Source organism: Marmota flaviventris, chromosome 11, assembly GCF_047511675.1.
Source record: "Marmota flaviventris isolate mMarFla1 chromosome 11, mMarFla1.hap1, whole genome shotgun sequence".
Classification (NCBI taxonomy): domain Eukaryota; kingdom Metazoa; phylum Chordata; class Mammalia; order Rodentia; family Sciuridae; genus Marmota; species Marmota flaviventris.
Window position 1 is genome coordinate 32,669,747 of NC_092508.1, and position 15,032 is coordinate 32,684,778.

Consider the following 15,032-nt stretch of genomic DNA (forward strand, 5'->3'; position numbering starts at 1 on the left):
GTGATAATATTAGCTAATGTTTGAGAGTAACAGCTCTGCTTATTAATTTCAGCCAATGTTTGACTTGAAACCTTGCTGAATCATACAAAGCTTGAAAGGGGAATTAGGATGGTATTTTAAGTTCTGTGCTAAGCCAGCTTTTAAAAGGGGTTGCAATATTTAATTGAGTAAGGGAACACACAGCCCAATGGTTAATGTGCTAAAAGCACTAGAGTAAGTGCATCAAGTTGCTGACATAGACAATAACATAGGTCAATTCTGTACTCAGGAATATCAAGATGTCTAGATAAATGAACTAATAAATTATTCAAGAGAAATTATTTATATATGAAGCATTAGCTAGAAAAGATGATCTGTGCTATTATACAGTGGAACAAAGATCTAAGAAACTGATACATTAAAGTTCTCTTCATTAAAGAGGTCAGGAGATTGAAAAACAATGTCAGGGTTACAGTTTGATAAGAAAATGTGCTAGGGGATGAAAGCTTAAGAAAGTACAGAGACAGAATTATCACAGCCAAGCTAATTTAGGGGTTCCTGTGATGTGAGATGTATATTGAAGTAAAGTGAAAAAGAAAACGTATTAAAAAGAGATGCTTTCAATAACTAGCAAAAATGTGCATAAAAGCTGAGGAAGACTGTAGTTGTGACAAAAAATACAATACAGTTCTGAAACACTGGCAAAGACTGACATCTTGTCATGTACTCTCCCTTTCTTACTTAGTATTAGAAGCCAACTAATTATCTGAGGCAGCAATGCACTCAGTAAAACTTAAAAAATAAAAACAATATTCCCAGCCTCTTTTGCAGCTAAGAGTGGACTAGTTCTGAGAAACAAAACATGAACATGACAGTGGAACTTATGGAGATAGAAGAGAACAAATCCATTTATCTCCTCTTCCCTCCCCACCTTTTTTTCCCTACCTAGGATACAGCATAACAATGAGATAACTTTGAAAATGAAAGCTACCTATTAAGGATGGTGTGCAAAGAAATATAAGTGCCTCAGGCCCTGATAGTACCATGGTGTTACCAATCCAATTCTGGATGGTTTGGTAGCTTTTTGTGTGTGTGTGTGTACGTGTGTGTGCGCGGGCTGGGGATTGAACCCAGGGCCTCATGCATGCTAAGCAAGCACTATCCCTAAGCTGTATTCCCAGACCTTTAGATTCTTACATCAGGAGAAAAAAAAAAAAAAACGTTTTATTGAAACTACTGTTATTCCCACCTTCCATCCTCACAGATTTAGCCAAATCTAATTCTAGTTAGTAGAAGCATGGATATATAAAAATACACATTAAGTATAATAAAGATCAACCTACTGAATAAAGACCTATGTGATAATAGAACAAAAGAAGTAATTACACATTTAATTCATTTAAATAAACAGAATAAGGAAAATATAGCCTAGCTAAGAAGTTCTTAACCCAAGGTCCACAACTCTTTTTTTTTTTTTTTTTTTTTGCTGTGCTGGAAATCAAACCTAGGGCATTGTGCATCATGCCAGGCAAACACTCTACCACTAAGCTACATTACCAGCCCAAAAGAATATTTTTGTAAGTATTCTCCCATGGTTATTACTAGAGCTTTAATTAAATTCTTAATGGAATCCATGACTCCTCTAGATAGTCTTTAAGTTTTTTTCTTATACTTTGATTTCAAATATTTCCTCATGCTGAATAATTCAAACAATTGGTTAATAATAAATGCCTAATAATACAAATCATACTTTGAAGATAGGATTAAAATTTTGAACCCACATGTGTTATTAATCTTTTATTCATTATCTTACCTCCTCGTGGTAATTCTGTGTGAAGATAAGCCAGTCCTCTAGTCACAGAATGGGCCAGACGGCAAGAGCTTACCCAGTCACTTGTATGGAGACTCAAATACTTGCAAAGAGATCCCTTTACAGAGGAAGAAAATGTATTAAAAAATTGAAATAAATTTATTTTACCATTAAGAGGTAAGTTAGCAACCTTATTAAGGATTTGCATAGGCTAGGATTCCATGAAGATTTAATGAACCATTTTAGAGAAATTTGAAAGAAATAGTAAGGCATTTCTATGTGAAGAAAGAAGAAAAAAGAATTTAAGCATCAATTTTTCATGTCTCATTCATATTTAAAATTATGAATGATTATTTCCTTTTAAATTTTTTGATCTATCAAATTAATTTGAAAAATATCTGTTACTAATACAAAACTATAAATGGTTTATAATAGAAAACAGAAAAATTTTGTAAATATATATAATGTGTCCTCTGTATCTGCATGTTTTTCATTCATAATTTTGACCAACCCAGATAAAAAAATATTCAGGGGCTGTGGGGTACATCTCAGTGGTACCTAACATACACGAAGCTTTGAGTAGACCCCCAGCACCATAAAAAAGAAAAATTCAAAAAAAAATTGTATCTGTACTGAACATGTACATACTATTTTTTCTTGTCATTATTCTCTAAACAAAATATGAATAGCAACTATTACCATGGCATTTATTGTGTAAGTAATCTAGAAATGATGTTCATGGGTTATATGTTAAAAAAAAAAATCCTACTCATCATTTTATATAAGAGACTTGAACATCTCCAGTTTGGGTATGTTTGCAGGGGGTAGAAGTGGTTCTGAAAACAATCCTCAGGATACTGAGGGGTACTCTCCTTATCTGTATTACTCAAAGTGCTTATCCACAAACCACTACCAGTCTCTGATGAGATAAGGAGCTTACACCAGAATGAATGACAATCAAAGCACTGCTTCCTTCACTGAGAAAACCTGGCTACAGAAAGAGAAAAGAATAGAAAAGAAGGGAGAGGGAGAGAATGAGAGAATGAGAGAGGGAAATGAATAAACAGTATAATTAGTGATATATTTGATTCAAATTATGGCACAGGATCTTTATCTCATTGCAGACCATTAATAATGAATTTGCGTACTAGCAATGCTTATTATGGTGGTCTTCCTGAAAGTCTGACTGACAGCTAGTATCAATGATTGTTTATTTCTTCTAAAGAACTTACATTGGGATAATACTCCATCACAAGCAAATACTCCATGCGTCCATCTGCAGTGACTCTCTCATCTCCAACTATAAAGCGAGCAATGTTGTCATGTTCCATCAAAGGCACTCTGTAAATGTTTTTTTCGTTGATAAAATTCTGACGGTTTGCAAAAGAAAATACTTTTACAGCTACTGGACGTTCATCCAAGGAACCTTTATATACTGCTCCATATCGACCCCGGCCAATCAGCTGTGAAGTTGTTTTTAAAAAGGCAAAGTATTAATTCACATCAAAATTAAATAAGCAAACTTAAATAATGAAGCACAAATTCATGTAGTATGCTACACATCTCTATTGCTAATAGTTTACCCCATTATCAAGAAACTACTGAAGTCTGTATCTGGTATGACTGAGGAAGTTCCTACCCAACCTAGTTGTCTCACAGAACAACTGGAAACTCTGGACAAAATAAAAACAAACACACAAACAAACAAAATATCTAAAGGCACTGGAGAATAAGTAAAAGGAGGTAGACTCTAAAATACCTCAAGATTTAAAAGAGAAAAATGGCATAGGATGAGCTCCCTATTTTTGTTTTTTAGCTTGATGCAGGGTTCAATCAGCTCTGTGCAGTAGAGTTAAAATGACAAGGGAAAATATATAATCTTTCTGGACCTAAGAACCAGAGAATGTAATTTGGGGCAACTATAGCTTCTGCAAAGTGCAGATAGAATCCTGAAAAGGATGGATGCGTGGGACAGATTCTAGCTAAAGATAAAATAACTGAACCAAGACTTGAGCTTCTGCCTAAGAGACAAGTTTATAGTATGTGTTACTTACTAAAATAAGTAAAAATCAGCACACTTTAGGAGAACATGATAGATATAGTGCAGGTCTCTCAATAAAATAGTCACAATATTTGGGATGCAATAAAAAATTACTCAATATACAAAGAACCAGCAAAATGTAACCTATTCTCTTCATTTTTGGTTTCTGGGGATTTTTCTCACTTTTTATTGAAATGGGTTGAGAATTTATCTTTATTAATTTAAAAACATGTGTTATATATCATTATTTCCAGGTAAAAACTTCACATGCAGCCTGTTCTTCACAAAGGCTGTATCAAAATATAATTAAATTAGCAATGTTTGGTAAAGTTTCTTTCACTCAATCCTAGATAATGTTCCTTCTTTTTGCGGGGGGCGGGATGGAACTCAGGGGCACTCAACCACTGAGCCACATCCTCAGCCCTATTTTTTATTTTATTTAGAGACAGGGTCTCACTGAGTTGCTTAGAGCCTCGCCAGTTGCTAAGGCTAGCTTTGAACTCACGATCCTCCTGCTTCAGCCTCCAGAGCGATTGTGATTATAGATGTGCACTAGTGTGCCCAGCATATTCCATGTTTTAATTGGTATTTCTTTCAGTCTAGTAAACTGGACATCTTACTACCTACTTATTAGCCACATTTACTTTTCTAAACTGTCAATTCATCTCTTCTGTACATTTTTATGCATCTTTTCTTTCAAATTGACTTATAACAGCTGTTTATCAATTTTCTTATGTATTGAAACATTTTTCAAATTTGACTTTTTAACTTTCTTAACTATATTTTTATGCAAAAAGAAAATTATTAAAATGTTTTTATATAGTTAAATCTATCATATCTATTATTTAGTTTGGGGACCATAGTTATCAGGTCATCTCTAATAAAAATCATAAAACCACTCATAATATTAAGACTTTTAAAGTAGTTTCTGAGATATTACCAAATGAAACTTAGCAATAATTACAAAACTTGGTAATTATTATAACAGTCCACAATCTAAGAACAACCTTACCTCCAGCAGTTTCAGATTATCTAGATCAAGAGAGGGCTCTGACGCTGCTGCCTCCATCATGTTCATACTATGAAGACCTTGTTTACGGTCTCCTATAAGAACAGGAAAAAGCGTTACTAACATAGTTTTCTTAAAATTATATCTTTATTACACTTTTTACTGTGTTACAGTTTTTTAAAAGCTGCAGAAGGAATAGAATTATTCATCTATAAATGAAGATGAATAATAAACAACATGAAAGCTAAATTCTAAGTGATGCTCCCATAATGACTTACTTAATTTAAAGTTTAAAACCCTAAGAAATAGTGTAGAAACTTTCAAGATTTTATTAACATTATTTAAATGAATGAGTGATTGATGATTTCCTAAACAACCCATTAAGCCTAAAGTATATTAATGGTATCCTTAATTTGCTTCAAAATAATTCAGTGGCATGGAAGTGGGTAGTGAGCGGGGATTTACATGAAACAATATTGCTCATATATGATAACTGTTGAAATTGGGTGACAGGTATTTTGTTTGAATTTGAAACTTTTTCCAAAAACTGGGGAAATTTTTTGTTGAAGACAGAATGGGAGTTTCAGTAGCACAGAGTTTTGGTTTTTTTTTAACATTAAGCATAGAGATTTATTTATTTATTTTTTTTTTTGAGATTTAAATAAAAGAAAATAAATTCTGATTTAATAGCATGCTTGATAAATGATAGGACAAAAAGTGGTATTTTGTTTACCTGTCAACATTCTGTATCCGAAGCATAAGGCAACTATCAAAACAGCTAAGACAGAGACAGATGCCAAAGCAATGATTATTGTCTCATCTCGGTTAAATGAATGAGGTGGACCTAAAAGAAACAAATTTTAAAACACTGTCATTCTTTTTTTTTTTTTTTTTTATCTAGTTCATGAAATTTTATTTATGGCTCACAAGCTCAAATGAGAGGTTTATTACAGATGGTTGTATTATAAGCCTAACCTTAAACATTCCAAGCAAATGCTTAAGGCCTATTTTTATGGTCTGAAAAAAGCCTGCAAATCAGTTAAAACTATGTATACATGAATACATACGGGAATATGTAAGTTTTTTAACACAATGAAGAGTATAGATATAGTATTTCCTATTTATAGAAACTAAAACAAAAGAACATTGTTTCTGGAGATACTGGGGATTGAGCCCAAGGGCACTCTACCACTGAGCTACATCCTCAGTCTTTTGTATTTATCATTTTGAAGACAGGCTCTCTGAGTTGTCGAGGCTGTCCTCAAACTTTTGATCCCCATGCTTCAGACTCCACAGTAGCTAGGTATGCACCATTGTGCCCTTTTGTCATTCTTTTTAAATAAAAGTACTTTATTAAATATTGACAGACTGCTCTTTAGAAAGGCTGTATCAATAGATAAGCAAACCAGTTATGTTTTTGCATGAAAGGAAATGAGAGAAAAATAATACATTAATCATGAAGATTATCTTTCCCCCCAGTATTATTGAACTCAGAATCTCACACACACCTTGAATATATATCCAGCCCTTTTAAAAAATTTTTCATGTTGAGCCAGGGTCTTACTAAATTGCCCAGACTGGCCTTGATACAGATTATCTTAGACTTGAAAACACTGTAAAATCTGTTAGGTATGCTCCTAATTATTGATACATCTACATTGTGGAATAGCATAGACAGGATAATATAATATTTTCGGGGGATAGTAAAATATTTAAGAGTACAGCCTTTAGAATCAGACAACTCATTCTGTGGGATTCTGAAAATTATGACTTTTAGTGCCTCCATTTTCTCATTTATAAAAATGTACCTTGTATGTCAATTGAGGCTTAGATGGGAGTCTACAGTGTCAAGCATATATTATCTATGCAATTAATGTTAGGTATATTAATCAATATGACATCATTAATATTAATGAAAAGAATATGGCTTTGCAGGCAATTAAATATGAATTAGACATAAACTCACTTCTTTTTTTTTAGTATTTTTTTTTAGTTGTACATGGACACAATACCTTTATTGATTTATTTACGGGGTGCTGAAGCTCAAACCCAGTGCCTCACACATGCTAGGCGAGAGCTCTCCCACTGAGCCACAACCCCAGTCCCCTTAAACTCATTTCTTTCACTTATTGCATAAACTTGAGAAATTTTTTTCATCTGTCCGAACATAAGTTTACTCACTTGCAGAATGCGGACACATATTTCTATATCAAGGGTTATAATTACAATGTAAACACGTTATGTGTTATTTTAATTCTGTGGGTCAGATCATATCTAGAACAAATCTCTTTAGGATAGATGTCCACAAACTAAAGCAGTGTGTCCAAAATAAAGCAAGTAGAACATAAAGATAAATGACTCTGAATTGTGTAGGTACAAAGAACTGAAAGTGTCCAATATAAAGAAAAGAGAGAGAGGGAAAAAAAAACTTGGGAGAATTCAGCTGTCTCTTGTGGAAAAATGGAAGTATTTTGTTTTGAATAGCTAGGGAGAATAATGAGATTCGATTAATGAACATTCAAGACAAGTCTATGGCACAGAATACAGAACTTATGACTTACAAATAGGGCTGTCTAAAATTAAATGAGTTACCTATGAAATAGCTGTTAATTATTTTACCAGAGGCATTCATACAGTGTTTGGTGATACTCACTAGAGGCTGGGCTTAATGACTACTAATTTCCTTATTTAATCTTTTTTTTTTTTTTTTTGGTGAAGGGGTCCTGGAGATTGAACTCAGGAGCACTCAACCACTGAGCCACATCCCCATCCCTATTATTTATTTTATTTAGAGACTGAGTCTCACTGATTTGCTTAGTACCTTGCCATTGTCGAGGCCGGCTTTGAACTCATGATCCTCCTGCCTCAGCCTCCAGAGCTGCTAGGATTAGAGATGTGCACCACCACACCCAGCTAATCATCCTTCATATTCAATAAAAATAAAGCATACTATATTTTAAAACTTTCTTGATTTGGACATTATAATTATATGCCATATTTAAACTATAAGTTTCTATGGCAAAGTAAGAAACCTCTATGGCAGAGAACTCCTCTGATGGGTATTTCTGTTCTAAATGAATTTATCTCAGTCAAATTAAGTACAGTTACATATTTAAATGTCACAAAAATATTTCTAAAAAGACTCAAAGAACTGAAATATTTCAATTTGTTGAATATTTATTTTAAAAATTTAACATAAATTAATAAAACTTAAAATAATTTTAACATATATAGTAAGTTATATGCAGAAAAGCTACATATAAAAATTTACCTTACTATAGCGAGATACTAGCCTGGCTACAATTAAAAAAGGAAAATAAAAAAGTTTGTCAAGGATGAAGAGAAACTGGAACTATCATACATTGCTGGTGGAGATATGAAATGATATACATACATTAGAAAACAGTTTTGGGGGAAAAATGTTATACAGAATTTCCATTATACCTAAAAATTCTACTCTCAGGCATATACCCAAAAGAACTCAAAACAGGTATTCAAACAAAAACTTTTACACAAATGTTCATATGTTGACAAATGAATAAACAAAATGTGGTATTATCCACACAAATGATATTCAAAAGATCACATGTTATGAAATATTTATATGAAATATTCAGAAAAGGCAAATCTGTGGAGACAAAAAGCAGATTAGCAATTGCTAGCAATGGTGGAAAAAGAAAAAGGAAGGAACTGGTTATTAGATACAAGATTTTCCTTGTAAGGAGATGAAAATGTTTTGGAACTAAGTAAAGGTGATAGTTGCACAACATTGTGAATGTACTGAATGGCTCATTTTACTATTGTGAGTTCTGTTATATGAATTTTACTTCAATAAAAAAGAAAAAACTCAACTTGTCAGGTGCTGTGGTGCACACCTATAATCCTAGCAGCTTGACAGGCTGAGGCAGGAGAATCTCGAGTTCAAAGCCAGCTTCAGCAGCTTAGCAAGACCCTGTCTTTTTTTTTGGTACCAGGGATTGAATTCAGGGGCAGTCAACCACTGAGCCACATCCACATTTTGTATTTTATTTAGAGACAGGCTTAGTGGTTAAATGCCTCTGGGTTAAATTCCCAGTACCAAAACAACAACAACAAATTAAATGAACTCATTTCAGAATTTTCCTAACCCAAGAGATATTTTATTTTCTTTTTAAAAAATTTTTTTATTAGTTGTTGATGAACCTTTATTTTATTTAATTATTCATATACAGTGCTGAGAATCAAACCCAATGCCTTACACATGCTAGGAAAATGAGCCACGACCCCAGCCCAGAAATTTTCTTTTCTTTTTTTTTTTGAGAGAGAGAGAGACAGAGGGAGAGAGAGAGAGAGAGAGAAAATTTAATATTTATTTTTTTTAGTTTTTGGCAGACACAACATCTTTATTTGTATGTGGTGCTGAGGATGGAACCCCGCGCCGGGCACATGCCAGGCGAGTACACTACCGCTTGAGCCATATCCCCAGCCAAGAAATTTTATTTTCAATGCACTCAAACACACACAAAACTAACTAACACTTTAAGTAGTATACACAAATATTTCATGTGCTTACTGTTCATCTTTTCTTATTATTAAAACTGTCAAATACAACAGTTTCTCCTTATCCCTGGGGGATACATTACCAGATGCCTACTGGGTGCCTAAAATCTCTGATAGCACAGAACACTATACAGTTGGCTCTCCTTATTCATAGGGTATATTCAAAAGAGGTTCCAGAAATTTCCAAAGAGTAAAACTTCAATTTGCTAAACACCAACCACTACATTAAATCCACATAAATTAAGTAGTATATACACATACCCTGCTATGGCCTCCGACCATTTCACAGATATTCAGTCTTTCCCCAGCTCCTATGTGAGCATTGTTCATGTCAAGTCTTGTTAATTTACTCTAGCTAGACCAATGATGATGTAATTAACATGTGCATTCTATTTTTCTTGTCATTAGTCCCTAAAAATACAGTATAAGAACTATTCATATAGCATTTTCAGTGTATTACATAGTATAAGTAACCTAGAAACAATTTCAAGTATACAGGAGACTGTGCACAAATTATATGCAAATAATTACACCATTTCATAGTACATATAGTCATGTTTGGGACATCTGTGAGGTGATCCTGAAAAATGACTGTATAAAAGCTATGTTTTTTCCTATGTGTACACACCTATGGTAAAGTTTAATTCATAAATTAGGCACAGTAAGAGATAAACAATAACTGATAATAAAATATAATAGTTTATAACAATATGCCATAACAAAATTGCCAGCATTACTACTCTTGTGCTTTGGGACCATTATTAAGTTAAATAGGAGTTACTCAAACACCAGCACTGTGCTACTGCAACAGTCAATCTGGGACCTAGGATGGTTACTAAGTGACTACAGGCAGGTAGGAGCACACACACTGTGAATATGCTGGCCAAAAGGATGATTCGTGTCTCACCTGGGATGGAGTGAGATGGTGTTAAATTTTATCACATTATTCAGACAGAATTTAAAACTTATGAACTGTTTATTTCTAGAATTTTCCATTTAGTATATTTGGACTATGGTTGACCACAGGCAACTAAAACCTTGCAAAATAAAACCATGGACAAAGGGGAATGTCATACCTTGTTTTTAATTTAACAAATTTTTTAAGGAGGAAAATGAATGTTCTCAAAGTAAGAACAAAAAACTTGATATTTTGTTTTAAACACTGGCAAATAATGCTCATATTATGGTTTTGGTTTTGCTTTTATGTACCAGGGATTGAACTTGGGGGCACTTGACCACTGAGCCACATTCCCAGCCCTGTTTGTATTTTTTTTTAGAGACAGGGTCTCACTGAGTTGCTTAGTGCCCCACCTTTGCTGAGGCTGGCTTTGAACTTGCCTCAGCCTCTGGAGCCGGTAGGATTACAAGCATGTGCCACCACACTTGGCTCACATTTTATTTTATCAGGATCAAAAGAGAAAAAAGATGGGAAATGGAAAATGGAGGACAAAAAGAAGAAACAGAAGTAACAAAAATAGTGCCATTTAAAGTAGAGAAATTCAAAGAAGGGAGAGGAAAGGGAAAGAAGATCACAAGGGGTTCTATGGTGAAAACGGATTTGAAAGAATGTCTTGTTATTTTTAGCATTCTGTTAAGCTGTGCATAGCAAATAAAATTTTTTGTTTGTTTCTAGTGATTGAACCCAGAGGTGCTCTCCACCAAGCTACATCCCTAACCCTTTTTATTTTTAAATTTTTATTATTTGATTTTTTATTTTTGTTCTTTTTAGTTATCCATGACAGTAGGGTATAATTTGACTTATACAAACATGGAGTACATCTTATTCTAATTAGGATCCCAGTCTTGTGGTTGAACATGACGTAGCGATTCACTGTTGTATAATCATATATGTACATAGGAAAGTTATGTTAGAATTATTACACTGTCTTTCCTATTCTGAACCTTCTCTCTTCCCTTTATTCCCTTTTGCTTAATAAACTGAACTTCTATTCTTCCCCTCCCCCTTTGTTGTGTGTTAGCATCTACGTATCAGAGAGAACACTCAACTTTGGTTTTGGGGGATTAGCTTATTTTGTTTAGCATAATAATCTCCAGATCCATCCGTTTTCTGGCAAATGTCATAAAGTCATTCTTTATTTTGAGACAGGGTCTCACTAAGTTGAGGCTAGAACTTATGATCCTCCTACCTCAGCTTCCTCAGTAGCTGGGACTTCAGGTGTGTGGACACAATGCTCAACTGGTTTCATCTATTTTATTTTATTTTTAGTTGTCAATAGATCTTTTCATTTTATTTTTAAATTTTTATTTATTTATATACATGCGGTGCTTAGGATTAAACCCAGGGCCTTACACATGCCAGTTAAGCACTCTACCACTGAGCCACAACTCTATTTCTAAGTAAAAATTACTAATTTTTAGACTTACCTTTATTATTATTTTTAATAGATGTTATTTTTTAGTATAGTTTTAGGTTTATAGAAAAATTACTAAGAAAGTCCTAAGAGTTCCCAATTGACTCTTCCCCCCTCTAGTACCAGGTTCTCCTAAAATTAATATCTTCCATTAGTCTGTGCTATGGACTGAACTATGCCCTCTCCCCCAAAATTCATATATTGAAGTCTTAACTCCCAATATGATGGGATCTGGAGAGAGATACTTTGGGAGTTAATTGGGTTTAGAGGAGGTCATGAGGGTAGGGACTTCATGATGGGATTGGTGCCTTATAAGGAGAGACACCAAAAAGCCCTTTCTCCCTTCTTGTCTTCTTTATTCTCCCCTCTCCACCCACTCTCTTTGCCCCAGCATGTGAAGACAAAGTGAGAAGATGGCCATCTACAAGGCAGGAAGAGAGGCCTCACTAGAACCTGACCACCCTGTCACCTTCATCTTGGAAATCTAGCCTTCAGAACTGCTTTTAACCTAGGTGAGCCAGCGGGTGGAAAACACCATCATAGATGCGAGTAAGAAGAAACAACTTAACATCACAATTTCGTAAAGGCTGAGTACAGGATGGCATGACAACTAAGAGTATATAGGGGCCCCAGATGTAAAAAGAGCTAACCATCACCTGCCAACTCTTCAGCAGGCCTTCACCAAGTAGTCCCAAGTAGGAATGCAAGCAGGACAGGAAAGCTGAGAAAACACCCTAAGGCATAGGTATATAGTACCTGTTAAACTCTAAGAACAGGAGAAAAAATAAAAGGTCTATAGACAGCAGAACTGAGACAATCCTCTAGGCACTCCAAATCCTTACAACTATAAGATCATATCTATCTGTAGTTGGACAAAGGGTGAAAGTTTGAGAGTTCTTTTTGAAGTGCCATGGTAAGGGGCTTACTAAACCCTGAGGGCAAAGCCAAGAAATGAGAGAAGTCCTCCAGGCATTCAGATCCCAAACCTTGCTAACAGGATGTTTGTTATATCCTCGAAACATTTGGAATCTATGGTGAACCTAATTAAACTAAGGCAATAATAAAGCCCCAAACCAGCTCAGCTATGACTACGTTCTTTCTGACAAAAAGGAATGTGTTCTTTTCTGAATGTAAGCATTATTTACTTTAAACTCTACTCTGATTTTATCTGCAATATTTAGTTTTAGTTATAAAAATAAAAAGATGTGTAATGTAGCAAGAAAATAAGGTGTATTAGATTGGCTCCACTTGTCTCACCAGCTGATAAAGTTTGAGGTTTTAGTCTCAGGGCTACAGTTTTTTTTCCTCCCAAGCAACAGTGGGAGCAACTTTTTTGAGGGTTTGCTCACCTCCCAATGGACCCAGTGCAAAAATTTAACCCAACCTCGACCCAGGAGTCTTTTCCGATGTCTGAAAATGAAGAAAATTCAGTGGACTCTCATCCGGTCAGTTCAATGCTAGTAAAGAAACTTCATGACTTAACTCTGAATACTTGTGCTAAATGCCCATCCCCTCTGCCAGAAGGTCCACCCCAACCACTTGACAGGAGTGAGAGGGTCTTACAGGAGGTCAGAAAGGGCTTTCCCAACAGGCGTCGAGGAGTCCGGACATTGTTATCTGCATGGAAAGACCATGTGGAAAGATGGAGACATCTCCTAAGTCTTCAAAAACAAGAAAGAGACAACAATCTTAAGGAAGTTCAGAATGAATCACGAAGTGTACCATTCAAATGTACCTGCAGTTTTTGCGTATATCATGGATGGGATCCTTCTGAGAATGCTAGAATAGGGTATGATTAGGAAACAGAGTCAATATAGGCATAAATTGTACTTGTTCTTCATGATGGTAATTTTAGGAACACTTTTCTATGCTTAGACTGCATACCAATGATTTTGAATAGCTTATGTATGAGTTCTGAGATGTCTTTATTCTTTTGCATACTTTTTTTTTTTGTGTGTGTGTGTGTGTGTGTTAGGGATCCCTTCATGCCTTAATGCCAGTAATTTATAAGGAATCTGAGAAGTTAAAATGTGCATAAATGATTTCAGTATACTTTAGTTTTACTTTTCTGTTTGACTCAAAGAAGTACCAATAGGTCTCAAGTCTTCCTGGAGATTTTAAAAGCCTGAAATCTGAAATAAAACTCAGGAACTGGAAGAGATGTAAAGAGAATATTGGATAGTTTGATTAGAGTGTAATAATTAGAGTAGATAATTAGATTTTCTGGTTTTCAAAAATTTGAGTTGCAATAAAAAGAAATTTTGATGTGCTGTTTTAATTTTCAGTAGCAAATAAATGTGTATATAGAGGGGAAAAAAAAGAAACTAAGGTGTCATTAAGAAAGAAAATAGTCAATAGATGTAGAAATAACCAGAAATATCTCAGATAGTGAATTTATCAGACTTTAAAATATGTAAATAAATATGAATTCTTTTGATGTGATTATTAACAGAGAGGACACAACTGACAAAAGAGTCAGTGAACCTGAATATACACTGACAGAAATTATCCACACTAAATTACAAAGAGAAAAACAGAGGGGGTAAAGAACAAAAATATCCAAGATCTATGAGACAACAGTGAATGATTTAATATACAAGCCTACATCTTGGAAGCAAATTTTTACCCCTCACACATCAGATACAGCACTAATCTCTAGGATATATAAAGAACACAAAAAGCTAAGCACCAAAAAAGTAAATAACCCAATCAATAAATAGGCCAAGGACCTGAAAAGACACTTCTCAGAAAGGATATACAATCAATCAACCAGTATATGAAAAAATGTTCATCATCTCTAGCAATTAGAGAAATGCAAATCAAAACTACTCTTACGATTTAATCTCACTCCAGTCAGAATGACAGCTATTATGAAGACAAACAACAATAAGTGTTGGCAAGGATATGGGGAAAAAGGCACACTCATATACTGCTGGTGGGACTGCAAATTGGTGCAGCCAATATGGAAAGCAGTATGGAGATTTCTTGGGAGAACTGGGAATGGAAACACCTTTTGACCCAGCTGGGTCTATACCCAAAGGACTTAAAAACAGCATACTACAGGGACACAGCCACATCAATGTTTATAGCAGCACAATTCACAATAGCTAAACTGTGGAACCAACCTAGATGCCCTTCAATAGATGAATGGATAAAAAAAAAATGCGGCATATACACACAATGGAATATTACTCAGCAATAAAAGAGAATTTTCAGGTAAATGGATGGAGTTGGAGAAGATAATGCTAAGTGAAGTTAGCCAATCCCCCCAAAAAACAAATG

At 34.6% G+C, this 15,032-nt stretch overlaps 1 protein-coding gene across 4 annotated transcripts in view; it reads right to left on the reverse strand.

The window, feature by feature from the left end:
- Positions 1–15,032, reverse strand: part of Bmpr2 (bone morphogenetic protein receptor type 2) — a 172,868-nt gene that overhangs the window by 36,515 nt on the left and 121,321 nt on the right. For 3 of the 4 annotated variants that reach the window (XM_071618897.1, XM_027942014.2, XM_071618896.1), the window contains exons 4-7: positions 5,573–5,683; positions 4,843–4,934; positions 3,022–3,252; positions 1,793–1,907 (exon numbers count right to left, since the gene is read on the reverse strand). In XM_071618897.1, coding sequence (XP_071474998.1) covers positions 1,793–1,907; positions 3,022–3,252; positions 4,843–4,934; positions 5,573–5,683 — 549 coding nt within the window. The remainder of the gene's footprint in view (positions 1–1,792; positions 1,908–3,021; positions 3,253–4,842; positions 4,935–5,572; positions 5,684–15,032) is intronic. The other variant, XM_071618898.1, reaches the window with a different exon arrangement.